This window comes from Nicotiana tabacum, chromosome 19 (assembly GCF_000715075.1).
Source record: "Nicotiana tabacum cultivar K326 chromosome 19, ASM71507v2, whole genome shotgun sequence".
Classification (NCBI taxonomy): domain Eukaryota; kingdom Viridiplantae; phylum Streptophyta; class Magnoliopsida; order Solanales; family Solanaceae; genus Nicotiana; species Nicotiana tabacum.
This window is the reverse complement of record NC_134098.1, coordinates 111,938,230-111,952,905: the sequence shown is the minus strand read 5'-3', so window position 1 is coordinate 111,952,905 and position 14,676 is coordinate 111,938,230. Positions and strand designations below refer to the sequence as shown.

The following is a 14,676-nucleotide window of genomic DNA, read 5'->3' as shown; positions in this document are numbered from 1 at the left end:
TCCATTGCTGCCTCGTTAAAAACCTTGCCAGAAAAACCCATTTGGGACAAAAACTAGGTGAAGGAAAAAAGAGTGCAACACAAACTTTCTGTACAAGCGGTGCCCATTAGCAATAATACCTTTTGAGGTAAGTAATATTCTAGTTGCTCAACAATTTGACTCTGTCTTGGTTTTCTAATTCATATGATCCTTTCCCGTTGACAGCTGAAACCCGATAGGGGCCTTCCCACGTTGGACCCAGCTTTCCTGCGTTGAGCTCTCAGGTGTTTTGAGTCACTATTCTTAAAACCAACTCTCCCACTATGAAATAACAAATATTGGCCCTCCGGTTATAGTACCTTTCCATTCTTTATTTCTGGGCCACCATTCTTATGTGTGCCAAGTCCCTGCATTCGTCAAGCAGCTCCAATTTGACCAGCAATACCTCGTTGTTTGTTTTTTTATCCGCCCGAAAGTATCGCAAGTTTGATTCTCCTAATTACACTGGGATCAGAGCTTCTGCTCCGTATACAAGAGAGAAAGGTATCTCTCCCGTGCTTGAGTTGGCCATCGTCCGTATGCCCACAATACTCCCGATAACTCTTCGGGCCACTTGCCTTTGGCTGCTTCCAACCACTTTTTGAGGTTTGGAATAATCACCTTATTGGTTGATTCTGCTTGCCCATTTGCGATCGGATAGTATGGTGAAGATATGATTATTTTAATTTTCAAGTCTTCAAGGAATTTTGTGACCTTTGAGCCTATGAACTGTGGCCCATTGTTGCAAGCAATCTCCTTCGGTATTCCGAACCGACAGATTGTGTTTTCCCATAGGAAATCGACCACTTTGCGCTCGCTGATTTTCTAGTAAGGACATGCTTCAACCCACTTTGTGAAGTAATCAGTTAAAATTAAAAGAAATCTTACCTTTCCAGGAGCCGATGGTAGCAACCCGACTATATCCATCCCCAATTTCATTAACGGTCATGGGGATAATACCGAATATAGTAGTTCTGCCGGTTGGTGCACCAACGACGCATGGCATTGACACTTGTCACATTTATGAATGAATGCCTTAGCGTCTTATACCATCCGGGGCCAGTAGTATCCCGCCCTAACTAATTTTAGCACCAATGAAGCTTCACCTGAATAATTCCCGCAAATTCCTTCGTGAACCTCTCTCATGATGTAATTAGCCTCGGAGGTTCCTAATCATCGGGCCAACATGCCTTGGAACAACCTTTTGTATAACTGCCCTCCCTAGAAGTTGTAACGAGCTGCTTTGGTGCGGAGTGCCTGGGATGCCTTCGGGTCTTCGGTCAGCTTGTTGTGCTCAAGGTAGTCAATGATCTCATTCCTCTAGTCGCAGACTAGGTTTGTTGTATTTACTTTATAAATACCGTCCACATCCAGTACCAAATGCATGAGCTGAACGACGGTACCAGAATCTGAACCTTTCATTTCTATGGACGATTCTAAATTGGCCAATCCATCCGCTTCTGCATTTTCTTCTCTCGGGATATGGGAAATCGACCATTCCCTGAATCGTGCGAGCAAAGATTGAACCTTAACCACGTATTGCTGCATGCTCTCCTATTTGGTGTCAAAGATTCCATATACTTGGTTTAACACTATTTAGGAATCAAATTTGATTTTAATGACATCAGAGTCTAGTCCCCGGGCCATTTCAAGTCCTGTAATCGAAGCCTCATAAACGACTTCATTATTAGTCAAAAAAACAATTTTTATGGCCTGCCTCGTGACTTCTCCCGAGTGCGTGATTAAGACTACCCCAAGCCTGGACCCTTTCACGTTGGAGGCTCCGTCTATTAACAAGGTCCAAACTCCTGATGTAATGTTTCAACACCATCACAGCTTCCTTTGTGGCCAAAGGTAGTAGCCTGGGACTAAAATCAGCCACAAAGTTGGCCAAAACTTGTTATTTGATCGCAGTCCTGGGCTTATATTCGATATCAAATTCTCTAATTTCAACTGCCCATTTGGCTAGTTGACCTGACAACTCAGGTTTGTAAAGGACATTCCGCAGGGGAAAAGTTGTCACTACGGCTATCGGGTGACACTTAAAATAAGGCCTAAGCTTTTGAGTGACAACTACGGGAGCTAAGGTCAGTTTTTTGCGGTGCAGATAACGAGTTTTCGCTCTCAATAAAATTTTGCTAACATAATAGATAGGAGATTATGTACCTTCATCCTCCCGGATTAGAACGACACTTACCGCTACCTTAAATACCGCTAAGTATATTAGTAACTATTTGCCTTCCTTCGATTTTGATAGTAACAGAGGGCTTGATAGATATTGTTTCAGGTCTGTTAAAGCCTGTTGGCATTCTGTAGTCCACTCGAAGTTGTTCTTATTCTTCAAAAGTGAGAAAAAGTGATGATATTTTTCTGAAGACCGAGAAATAAACCTGCTTAGAGCGGCCAGTCTTCCGGTTAGTCTTTGGACTTCTTTAACGTTTGTCAGCTGGTCTGGAATGTATTCGATGGCTTTAATCTTATCGGGATTAACAAACCTATTTCTGACCTCGGCAATTGGGCTCTTCTTTGCCTTACTAGCGGGATGCTTGGTTCTAGACTTAGCTTGTGAACGGTTACCTCTAGCGGGACACCTGTCATATTCGCATGCGACCATGCAAAACAATCAATGTTAGTTTTAAGAAATTCAATAAATTCTAACCTAAGCTCGGGGTTTAGTCCCGTCCCTAAGTGAAATTTCCTCTCTAGAAACTTCCCAAACAATGCCACTTGTTCAAGCTTTTCCGTCATGGACTTGGTCGCATCCGTTTCTTCTGGTACCTGTAAATATCTTGGTACCTGGTGGGATTCCGACGACTCCTCCCCTTTGTCATCTTCGTTTGATTCGGGAGCAGGCGTCAGTTCCTGTAATTGATATGCTGCGTGTTCTTTCCCTTTACTGCTGGAAACCGAGATCGCCTTCATATCCCTTACCGCCTATTGATCTCCTCTTATTTGTTTGATTCCCTATAGAGTTGGGAATTTTAGAAGGTGGTGATATGTTGATGGTACGACCTTCATAGTTTGCCAAGAATTATGTTGTAGCTCATGTCATCGTCTACTACTTAAAATAAGGTAGTCTTCATGACCCCTTCGGCGTTCGTGGGCAGTATGATCTACCCTCGGGTTGTCACACTTTCCAAGTTGAACCCGACGAGGAGTTTTATTGTCGGAACGATGCTTCCAGTTAGCTTAGCTTGTTCCAACACTCTCCATTGAATGATGTTGACTGAACTTCTTGGGTCAACCAAAACACGTTTGATCTTGAAATCTAAAACGTAAAGAGAAAGTACTAGGGAATAGTTGTGTGGCAGTAAAAGTCCATCAGCGTCCTCTTCTGTGAAGGTGATGTCGTCCTCGGCGACTTCCCACCGTCTCTTGCTATGAGTCACCGACACATTTGTATTTTTTGCCGCCAAAAAGGTTACAATGTTGATCTCGTTCCCCCCAAAAATCATGTTGATAGTTAGTCGAGGAGGGTATTCCCCTATATTCGAGGGCTCTGCGTTGTCTTGGCTGCGACCATAATTATTCTTAGCCCAGTCGCTTAAGAATTCCCTGAGATGGCCATTCTTTAACAATGTTGCCACCTCCTCGTGCAGATGTCGGCAGTCCCCAGTCTGATGGCCATTAGTCCCATGATATTCACACCATAAATTAAGATCTCTCTGGCTGGAATCAGATCTCATTGGCCTCGGGAACCACGCTTCCTTGATGTTTCTCATTGCCGAGACCAACACTACTATGCTGACATTGAAATTATACTCCGACAACCTGGGATAGGTGGAATCATGGGAACCCGATACCTCTTTGTCTTGCCATGACCTATTATTCCGGTCGCGGTCAGTTCTTCTATCGGGAGCGAACCTATCCGCTAACCAGAACCCTCTGCCGCATCCTTCGGCCTTTTCGTAGGGCAAAAATCGGCCCTTAGAAGATCGTCGATTTGCATCACAATCATCCTTCGATTTATCCCTATTTTTTTCCCGATCCCGAACCTTAGTTGATGCCGGAAACCTGAGCTGGTCATCTTATATTCTTATCTTTGATTCATAACGGTTATGGACATCCGCCCATGTAGTTGATTGGAACTCGAGCTGGATTTCTTTAAGTTTTCGGGAGGCGTCGGAGCTCCTCGGGTTCAACCCTTTAGTAAATGACTGAGCTGCCCATTCATCTAACACGGCCGGTAGAAACATCCTTTCTTTATGAATCCTGGTCATGAACTCACGCAACAACTCTAACTCTTTTTGCAAAATTCTGAATATGTCCGCCTTCTAGACCTGGACCTTCTTGGCCTGGTATGGGCCTTGATGAAATATTCTGCGAGCATCTCAAAGGAATCTATTGAGTGTTGGGGGTAAGAGTGAGTACCACGTCAGGGCCCTCTTCATAAGGGTTTCTCCGAACTTCTTCAGCAGGATCGACTCAATCTCGTCTTGATCCAAGTCGTTTCCTTTCACCATCGTTGTATATGTGGTGATATGCTCCTGAGGGTCCGAAGTCCCATCATATTTCGGTATATCTGGCATTTTGGACCGCTTTAGAATTAACTCTGCTGCTGCGCTCGGTTTGAACGTCAATTGGGTGTATTTCTATGAGTCCGGGCCCTTCAGCACTGATGGTGCGCCCAAAATTTGGTCCTTTCGAGCGTTTATTTCCCTCATAAACCGCATAAGCTTGGTTTTGAAGAGATAATTACTATTGTTGTTACCAGATCCGTTGCTGATACCCCCGGCCCCGTCTAAGCCGACCTCACCCCTCGGGGTATTTTTATCAACCCTTTGCACTGTTTGATTTGCGGGAGCACCGAGAGGAACTGGGCCTCTTCCATTCGCATTGTTGGAAGCACCTGACAACGCTTGTTTTAGTTCTGTCATGGTCTAATCTTGCCATGAGAGATGACCCATGATGGCCTTTTGCTGTTCTCTCAAGATCCTCACCGTTTTCGCAACGTGCTCATCTTCAGCATCATCAGGAGTCGTCTCCCGTACGTGTCAGGGATATCACCCGCCATGGACCGGGGTTCCACGTCCTCCTTGTTGTGAGTGTCACTAATCGAATCCTCATGTTGAGGTAGATTCTCTTGTGCCTCAACGTTATGTGTGATGTAAAAAATCAAACATGCTAGTAATAGATGTAGGGATCAACTCAATTACGCAGTTGTCTAAGCCCCACGGTGGGCACCAAACTATTTATTCGTAAAATGGTATAGTTAAATTTATAGCGTGGTTTATAGACAAGCGAATCGATTTGATCCCAAAATGATAAATAAATTAAATAAAATGCCATACTTAACATTGAAATCAAGATAAAATAACAGACAACTTGGTTCAATAACGTTAGACAGAAAATAAAGTATTATTCAACTTGGAATATTGTGTAGCATAAGTTTGTTAGAATTTTCGCGTGTTACAATGGTTATTGAAGCCACTATTTATAGCTATACCTAGGGAACAAGGTCCTAGGATCAAGCCCTTCTTAAATGACAATAATGGAGGTTATTGATGGATATGTAAGGGTAGGTCATGAATGCCAAAATTCTCTGCAACGACTGTGTTATTTAATACTGAGGAATATTTTTCATTAAATGTCATGTGGTGACAAACATTCATTTGATTCTGTTGACTGTGTTCCCTTCGGGATCTTCCCGGTGCCAACTGAAGCTGTTGTCTTCGAACCCGGTTTCTACTCGCTTCATCTTCCATCTGTCTCCAGTTCCATGTGTCACGCTATCATACAATCATTTAATATAAAATGATTTTTCCCTATACAATTATTTTATGGTAGATAGCAAGTGAAATAAAAATACACATATTAACAATATATCGATAAAAGCACCTGAAATAGCTACAGTAGTGAAAAGGGGCATGTTTTAGTAAAATAAAAATAAAATTTTTCTTTTAATTAAAACCAGATCATGGTAAATGATAGTACTCCATAACAGGATATTTATTGTAGTAATTTTAATTTAAACATCAAAATAGGTTTTAATTTTCACAGTCCTCGCGTAAGGAATAAGGATTTGAAAAACTCCCTTTTTGTTGTGCAAACCCGAAGAAGGAAACATTGGCTACTGGAAAACTCCCAAGAGCAGCAGCAGAGCCAATTCTTCCGCTAATCGCAGCTTTTGTACTTCCAAAAAAATGGCGTCGGGCGGCGTGGGAGGAGGAGTGGTGGAGTGGCACCTAAGGCCACAAGTACAAAAGAACCCAGTTGTGTTTTTTGACATAACCATCGGCAACATCCCTGCTGGTCGCATCAAGATGGAGCTCTTCGCCGATATAGCTCCCAAAACTGCTGAGAATTTCAGGTTTAAACCCCTCTCAAAAAGAAATGAATTTAAACTATGTTAACAGGGATAATATTTCATACTCCTTTGTAGGTCTCTACCCTCGTCTCATTAGAGGCTAACACTTACAAGTGAACCCCCTTGTTTACTTGCATTTAAGTGTGTAAAATTTAATCAAACGGAATAATTAACGGAAGGTGTTCGGTAGTTAGTGATATTGATATATAAGCTTAATCCCTTGCAGATTTGTTGTAATTTGGGCAGTTGCTCATGTCTAACTTGGGAGTTCAAGATTAACTTTATTGACTACTAAGTTCTATTCTAAAGTTGTTTTAATTGCTTCATTGCAGGCAACTGTGCACTGGAGAATTCAGGTCAGTTTGTCAAATTTTGTTCATTCCCTTTTGGTTGTATATGATGCTAACTCTTGGTTTGTGAAAGAATTATTGGGGATTATATTACTACTTCCTAGTGGCTTTTGCTTATGTTGTCGTACTCATCTTCAAATTTGGTTTTGCAGGAAAGCAGGAGTACCACAAGGTTTCAAGAATTGTCAGTTTCATAGGGTGATTAAGGACTTCATGATTCAAGGTGGTGATTTCCTAAAGGTTGCTTTCTTTAGCTTTAGCCTTGTACTAGGTTTTTATATTGAGATCTGTTTTGTAATGAAGATTTCCAGTTCCATAGGAACTGGGGTGATTGACGACTTTATGAGGGGCTTTTCTCTGTCTGTGTGAGACCCTAACTATGTGCTTCTTTGGTTGAAAAGTGTGTGTTAACACCTGTTTGACATATTTTATAATTTCTCTGAGCACCTTGGTTTATATGCATCTGTCTCCCATAATTATTGGCGTGAGCATCCCTTGCCCCTTCATCATTGCCCCATCATCTGTCAGTGAAAATGAGCATAGAGTTCTTTGTCAAGTATTACATTCTGAATGCAACCTTCCCTCGCTTAGTTTTCCTTGATTGCTTCATGTGAATCATACAGGTATATTAACTTTTGCAAAGAAGATGGCAGTGCAGCCTAAATGATGGCTAGACCCTCCATCACATATGAAAACGCATAAAGTGTGCTCCCATTTTTTGATAAATGAAATGTCACCAATTTCCAAAGTACTCCTTGTTCTTTCTTAAAATGATACACCTCCTGAGATGTCCCCTGTTCCTCCAGAAGGGTTGCTACCCCAAATGCCAGCATATATTTCTTGCTAATCCTCCCAATTAAATTTCTAATATGCATTTAATGATTGCACATATGTAAGAATATTAAGAAAATGCTTTCTTTTTCGGAGTTTGACTTCGTCAGTTTAATTTTCATTAAATTCTTTCTAAGGATACGCTTTATTTAACCTTTCTATGTGTTTGCTTTCTTCTCTGTAAAAGAGAAGTTATTTGCTTTGCTTGAGATTAGAAATCATGTGATGTAGAGTTAATCTCTCTAAGTCATGATGCCCTTCAGCTTTCTGATTAAAAGAGTTGATTCTTCACTTTAACCCTTCATCCCCCAAGAAAAAGAAAATAAATGAATAGAGAACTTACCCCTTCATCCTTAATGCTGTGTATGCTGTTGAACTCTAAAGTTTCCAATGAATCAAAGATTACGTATGCTGATAAGTTCTTTTGTTCACAATCAGTATTGGATATGTAGTCTGCTCCAATTTTTTGATTACTCAAAGGTGTAAATACCAGATGATTGTCAAAGTAGGAGTCCAATTCTGCATATGAATCAGCTAACTATGAATTACATCTTGGACTGATAATAGTTCCTAATTATTCAGAGGTTACATATTAAGTTGTCAACTGGTTTTACTTCTGATACATTAGCGTTATTCTTAATCTATCTTAACATTGTCTAATTCTTTCTTTTTTTCCTACAGGGAGATGGTAGTGGATGTGTTTCCATATATGGAAGCAAGTTTGAGGATGAAAACTTTATTGCCAAGCACACTGGTCCTGGCCTATTGTCAATGGTATCTGTTCATTTCATGTGTCTCTTTCTTGCTAATGGGAATCACAATTTGTTCTTTTTAATAATTAATATGACAATCTGTGTAATTATTTTCTACTGAATTGTAAGCTTTTTCTTTCATTCATCTAATTTCCACGTGAGTAACCTGATGTAATAGCTTTTCATGTAAATGGTTACAATATATACTAATTAGGGCATATTATAGTATGGAGAACCTCATATACAAAAAGAAGCTATATGACTCTAATCACTTCCAAAAACAATCACTCCTTGGTGTCTCAGATTCCATGCACCAGAGCGAGGTAGAATTAAATTTTACCTTGGATATATCAGGATTGTGTATTTGATGGCATAGACACTGATATGTAATGAATATGTTTGGTTTCATTACCTTCGTATTAGAGTTTTTGTATGCAATTATATCAATTTAAATTACTTGAAGAATGTTTAATCAACCGTGTAAAATTTGATTCTTCAAGCGCATCCATACCTTCTATTTTGACGTAAATTGTGAAATCCTTATTTTGCAGGCAAATAGTGGACCAAATACTAATGGATGTCAGGTAAGTCATAAAGATCATTCCTGTTATCAATGTACTCGCCCTTAATTAAGTTTTAAGTTGTAAAATGACACTGGGCACACAAACTAGATCCTGATCTGGCATAAACGAAAAACAAGAACACCGTATAACCAAGACAGGATTTGGATTATGCTAGCATATTTGTGAAGTCAATGATCTCTAAGGTTGCTTCATAAAGTGGAATCCTTTCATTATGATGCGCGCACACACAGACACACACACCATAATCCACCTTATCTGGGGAAAAAAGTGGATTAGATCTGAACAAAGCCCCTATGATTCTGATTCTATTGTTTGCTCCATGCAGTTCTTTGTCACATGTGCAAAGTGCGACTGGCTTGACAACAAGCATGTTGTTTTTGGGGTATGCTTTGCTTTTGCGTTAGCTTGTGCATTTTTTGTTTATCCACGTTTCATATTCAAGGTCTCAGTTCAATTTGTTTTGAATCAACATCCTTGATTTGGTCCATATTGTCTTCTAGAGAACTCATTGATAGATTACCTGTCATCAGTGGTGGAGCCACCTTTACCAAAGGGGTATTCAACTGAATCCCCTTTGCCAAAAATTGCACTGTGTATATATAGGTGAAAGATCTTTTTACGTGTACATGTATAAATGTTGAGTCCCCTAGGCACAAGAGCCTTTTTTTAAAATCTCCGTAATGTTTCATGTGTACTAATGTTTCATGTGTATATGTATAAATTTACGCGTACTAATGTTTCATGTGTCATCACTCATCAGATATCGTTATGGTTTACATAAATTATATCCAATTCACTCTAATATTTGATAAAAGTATACTCTGATAAATAAATATCCAGCTATGAGCTTTTCCATTGTGTCAACCATTTGGTAATTGATTTTCATCTAAAAATAAGAAACTTCTTATTGAGTTCTTTTCCGTTCTTATGTCATAGATTTATTTGTTTTTCTGCTTTCTTTACAGCGGGTTCTTGGAGATGGTCTTTTAGTGGTCAGAAAGATTGAGAATGTGGCTGTTGGAGCTAACAACAAACCGAAGCTGGCATGCATGATTGCTGAATGTGGGGAGATGTAACTGGTGAAGACGAAATATACACATAGTGATTTGGTCTATTGACATAAGGTTTCAGCAAATGAAAGCACTCATCTGTACCTGGTTGCATTTCCTTGGCTTAGTCTAGAAGGCCTGTTAAGTTGATTCATGAGCTCTTAATGAGTTTTTTTGACAATAGACAGTAGGCTCCCCCCCCCCCTCCCTCTCACTGGGTGATAATTTAGAGTCTCAAAAGCTTTTTTGCTTGAGTTTGAGTTGGTCTATGATTTGAGTGGGGAAATTAGTTTCCACCTCATCCAAGTTGCAGTATATTTCTTATCCTCCTGTTTGTTCCTCAGTTTCTTTAACATATCTTTTTCTTGTTTCATTTGGAATTGGGGTTCTAAGATGGATAACTTGGCTTCTTTTCATGAAGTACTACAACAACATACCCATTATATTTCACATATAGGGTATGGGGAGGTTAGTGTGTACTTAGATCTTACCCTTACCTAGTGAAGGTGGGGAGGCTGTTTCCAATAGACTATGTGACTGGTTGTGATTAAAGGTTCTCCCATCAGAATATAATGCATTCTCAGATTCGTAAGGAACAAGCAATAAACACTGGATTGTGTCTTTCCTAGGTCAAAGTCCATTCGATGATTTTTAGTAAGATACAAAAAGACCCAATTTATGGTGCTGCTATTTTGTGAATCCTCTAGACTCTAGTGATCATTGTATGGGTCAAAAATTACCTTTGATATGATCAAAGCGTATTAGCAGTAAGAAAGCCGCCCTCATGGGTTGTCACGTGTTACTAGTACGACTTTGATAAATGCTTGTCCAAGGTCGAAGTGGTGTCGAAAACAGCGAAGGGCGGAGCTGATGAAGCTATTGAAGATCAAGCTCGAAGAGTCGGCGAGGATCAGGGTCGAGGTTGAGCACTCACCGTAGACAGAGTGAATAACAACTAGTTTTAGGATAAGACATCCGAAGAGAATATTCAATGGATATTCTCTATACCTGCACTATTAGTTTTTTTTAGGTATATGTTCCCTATAAATAGAAAAAGATACAAGGATAGGGGGATAAGATATTCACTTGTAAGAAAACACATCGACTTTATATAGAGAATCTGGCTTTATTGCAAACACATAAAAAATACTTTTTTACTAAGATTCTTGCCTAACTTTTTCACTTGATCCAAGAACAACGTGAATATTTGAAAGCTCATCAATCATTCATCATTGTCAGAAGGAATATCCACAGATCTTACCCCTTTTCGGGTGACACATGTTCTTATTTACTTAAATGCCATTCATTGCTATTTATTGTTATTTAATGCTATTCTCCTCCTTTTGAGTCATTGAATATTGTTAGTGTTGTCTATATTTATTGCCATTCGGATAATATACATATTATCTTACTAAAAAATCAGCTAACTTGTCTTTTGGATATTAATATTTGCTAAGATTAACTCTATTTTATTAAATCCAATTGGTTGAGCCCAGATCTAAATTTTGGGTTGAACAATTTGGTGCCGTATGTGGGGACTTCTTAGCTAATCTTTTAGTTTTCTTTAGATCTACAACTCACGTGAGTTGCTAACCTATCAAACCACAAGTTTTTTTTTCTTTCTCTGCATATACGGAAATTTACATGGCAGGTAGCCAAGGAGACAAGACTAAAGTGACAGGTGACATCCCAGACAACCTCATGAATGCTATCAACGAGAGCTATGAAACACTGGGCGATAACGTGACACCCATGCCTCCCTAAAGCGCGAGAGGTCGCCTGCCCCCATTGTAGCACAACAAAACCACACGTAAAAGGGGCCTCCACGTCCACAGGAGAACGGACGCCACCGGCAATGAAAAAGCTCCTCGAAGTTGACCGACACATTAGTAAGCGTGCTCAACAAGCAAGTTCCGTGCACGATCATAGAGACCGCAAGAGCTCATACGGTACAACGAGTAGAGTACAGGGCGATCAACCAAACCCTCCAACGCCAGGTATAACTCACAATGCTACTAACAGTACAGGTGACGGTGTCCTCGCCGCTGTTCTGAAATGGAGAATGAGAACAAAACGCTCAGATATCAAATGAAAGAGCACCAAGAACGAGTCGACAAGATACCGGGTGCCCCTAAGCTACTGCCAAAGAAGGATGCCGGCATGTTCGTAGAGCAGTCGTATAGCGAGGAAGCAGCCCCACATGCCATACCAAAGACCTTCAAAATGCCACCATATCTCAGGATATATGACGGAACAACCGGCCCCAAAGATCACGTGACTCATTACGTCATCGTCGTGAAGGGCAACGATCTCACCAAGGAACATGTGTCCTCTATTTTGCTAAAGATAATGCGAAACCCTCACGGGAGGGGCATTAACATGGTATTCACAGTTGCCAGCCCGCTCCATAGAAACCTTTGAAGAAATGGCCGATAAGTTCGTGACGGCGCATGCTGGGGCCAAGAAAGCCGAAACGAGAGTAAACGACATCTTCGCTATCAAGCAACCCCTAGGAGAGGGACTTCCTCGCTCAATTCCATAGGGTAAGGATGACCTTACCAAATGTTTTCGAAGGGATGACAGTCGTAGCCTTTCAGAACGGGTTGAGTAGAGAGGGTTCAAGAGCAACTAGAAAATTACTGAGCCAGTTGATGAAGTACCCTCCAACCACTTGGGAAGAAATACATAATGCTTATTGTGCCGAAGTCCGAGCAGATGATGATGACCTTAACGGACCAACTCGACGGTTCGTCTCGGCACAAGCCGAGCCCAGGAAGGAACAAAGAGATAACATCAGGAGGGATCACCTAGTCTCACGGCCAAACAAGGAACTACATCAGCCTTATGTCAGGGCCCCGCCTCTCCTCCTTTTCGCTATGATGATGGCCCATCTAGGCCGAGGACGGAGACTCACAGGAATGAGAGAGGTATGCCTCCTTTGTTATCTGCTCATAATTTTTGTGTATCACCTACAGAAATAGTCTACGCCCTGGAGAAACTCGGAACGAAAGTGAAGTGGCTACCAAATATGAGGTCCGAACCGAATACTAGAAAATCCGACGCCCTCTGCGAATTCCATCAGGAATGCGGACACAAGACAAAAGACTGCATCCCCATTAGGCAAGAAGTTGTGAACATGTTGGAGCAAGGACACCTCAAAGAGCTGCTGAGCGACAAGGGGAGGAACAATTTCGCCAGAGGCCGTAAACGTCAAGGTTCGCCGAAGCCGCCCTCACCAGCTCGTACCATCAACATGATCATCGGCGGTAGCAACGATGCCTCCATCAACAACGTCAAGTTCACTGCCACTCACAAGCCCAAAAGATCGATCACCCACGAACGGTATGACATACTCGAAGAAAGTATCATCTTCGACGAGTCAGATGCTGACGGTTTGACTTTCCCTCACAACGATGCTCTCGTCATTACTTTACGAATTTTAGATAACCATGTTAAACATATCATGGTGGACGATGGAAGTGGAGCATGCATTATCCATCCCCTCGTCCTCGTCCAGATGAGACTCGTGGAGATGATAGTGCCATGCTGCATCACACTAACCGATTTTAATAATGCAATTGAATGGACCTTGGGAGAAATTACACTCCCTGTCCTCGCTAGTAGCATAACTCTGGAGACAACGTTCCACATCATGGAAAGGCTACCGCATACAATGCCATAGTAGGACGACTATGGATACATCCCATGAGAGCCGTCCCCTCCAGCTTATACCAAATGATCAAGTTCCCAACAGCTTAGGGAATATTCAGCATACGCGGGGAACAACGCACGTCCCGGGAATGCTACCGCATCGCCATGGATGGCTCGACGACCCAACAAAGGAAAGATAAGGAAAAATAAGCATAGCAATCAACATGATCGAGGTCGACACAAGAAGAGATCATGGACGTCATCACGGACCCTAAAACGGTCGAAGCCGCATAATCAATTATAAAAGGCCTCGACCTCGTTCAATTAGACCCTAGTGATTTCGGCAAAAAGGCCTACATCGGCTGCAAGCTCCGAGAACCAGGTAAATTTAGTTAATTTTTAATATCTAACACAGATTTGTTTGCCTTCAGCCATGCAGATATGCCAGGCATCCCCAAGGAGATCGCCACACACAAGTTGAACGTCGACCCATTCTATCCCCCCCGTAAGGCAGGTTAGACGAAAGTTTAACCCCACCATTAATGATACCATCCACGAGGAGGTAGAAAAGTTACTAGAAAATGGCTCCATCAAGGAGTCGAAATATCCTAAGTGGATAGCCAAAGTGGTGATGGACAAAAAGAAAAATGGGAAATGGAGGATGTGTGTAGATACTTCACAAACTTGAACAAAGCATGCCCGAAAGACTCATTCCCATTGCCACATATTGACCAACTCATCAACACAACGGCCGGGCATGAGCTACCGATTTCTTGGACGCATACTCAGGCTATAACCAGATACTCATGGAAGAAGAGGGCTAGGAGAAAACCACGATCATCACCCACTAAGGAACATATTGTTATAGGGTCATGCCGTTCGGGTTGAAAAACACAGGAGCCACCTATCAGAGATTGGTCACAAGAATGTTCAAAGACCAACTCGGTAAGACCATGGAGGTATATTTCGACGATATGCTGGTCAAATCCGTAAGGGCGGAGGATCATATTGACCACTTGAGGGAAGCTTTCGACATACTAAGACGATACAGGATGAAACTAAACCTAGAGAAATGCACATTTGGCGTAGCCTCGGGGAAGTTTTTGGGTTTCTTAGTGTCACAATGAGGGATCA

At 41.4% G+C, this 14,676-nt stretch overlaps 2 protein-coding genes across 2 annotated transcripts; one reads left to right on the top strand and one right to left on the bottom strand.

The window, feature by feature from the left end:
- Window positions 1-3,131: 3,131 nt before the first annotated feature.
- LOC142173662 (uncharacterized) lies at window positions 3,132-3,740 on the bottom strand. Its single transcript, XM_075239277.1, has one exon. The coding sequence runs from the start codon at window positions 3,738-3,740 to the stop codon at window positions 3,132-3,134; it is 609 nt and encodes a 202-aa protein (XP_075095378.1).
- A 2,287-nt stretch (window positions 3,741-6,027) lies between these two features.
- Window positions 6,028-10,308, top strand: LOC107822471 (peptidyl-prolyl cis-trans isomerase CYP22). Its single transcript, XM_016649018.2, has 7 exons — window positions 6,028-6,328; window positions 6,658-6,681; window positions 6,828-6,915; window positions 8,188-8,280; window positions 8,810-8,842; window positions 9,168-9,224; window positions 9,808-10,308. The coding sequence occupies exons 1-7, from the start codon at window positions 6,162-6,164 to the stop codon at window positions 9,916-9,918; spliced, it is 573 nt and encodes a 190-aa protein (XP_016504504.1). The 5' UTR covers window positions 6,028-6,161; the 3' UTR covers window positions 9,919-10,308.
- The last annotated feature ends 4,368 nt before the right edge of the window (window positions 10,309-14,676 follow it).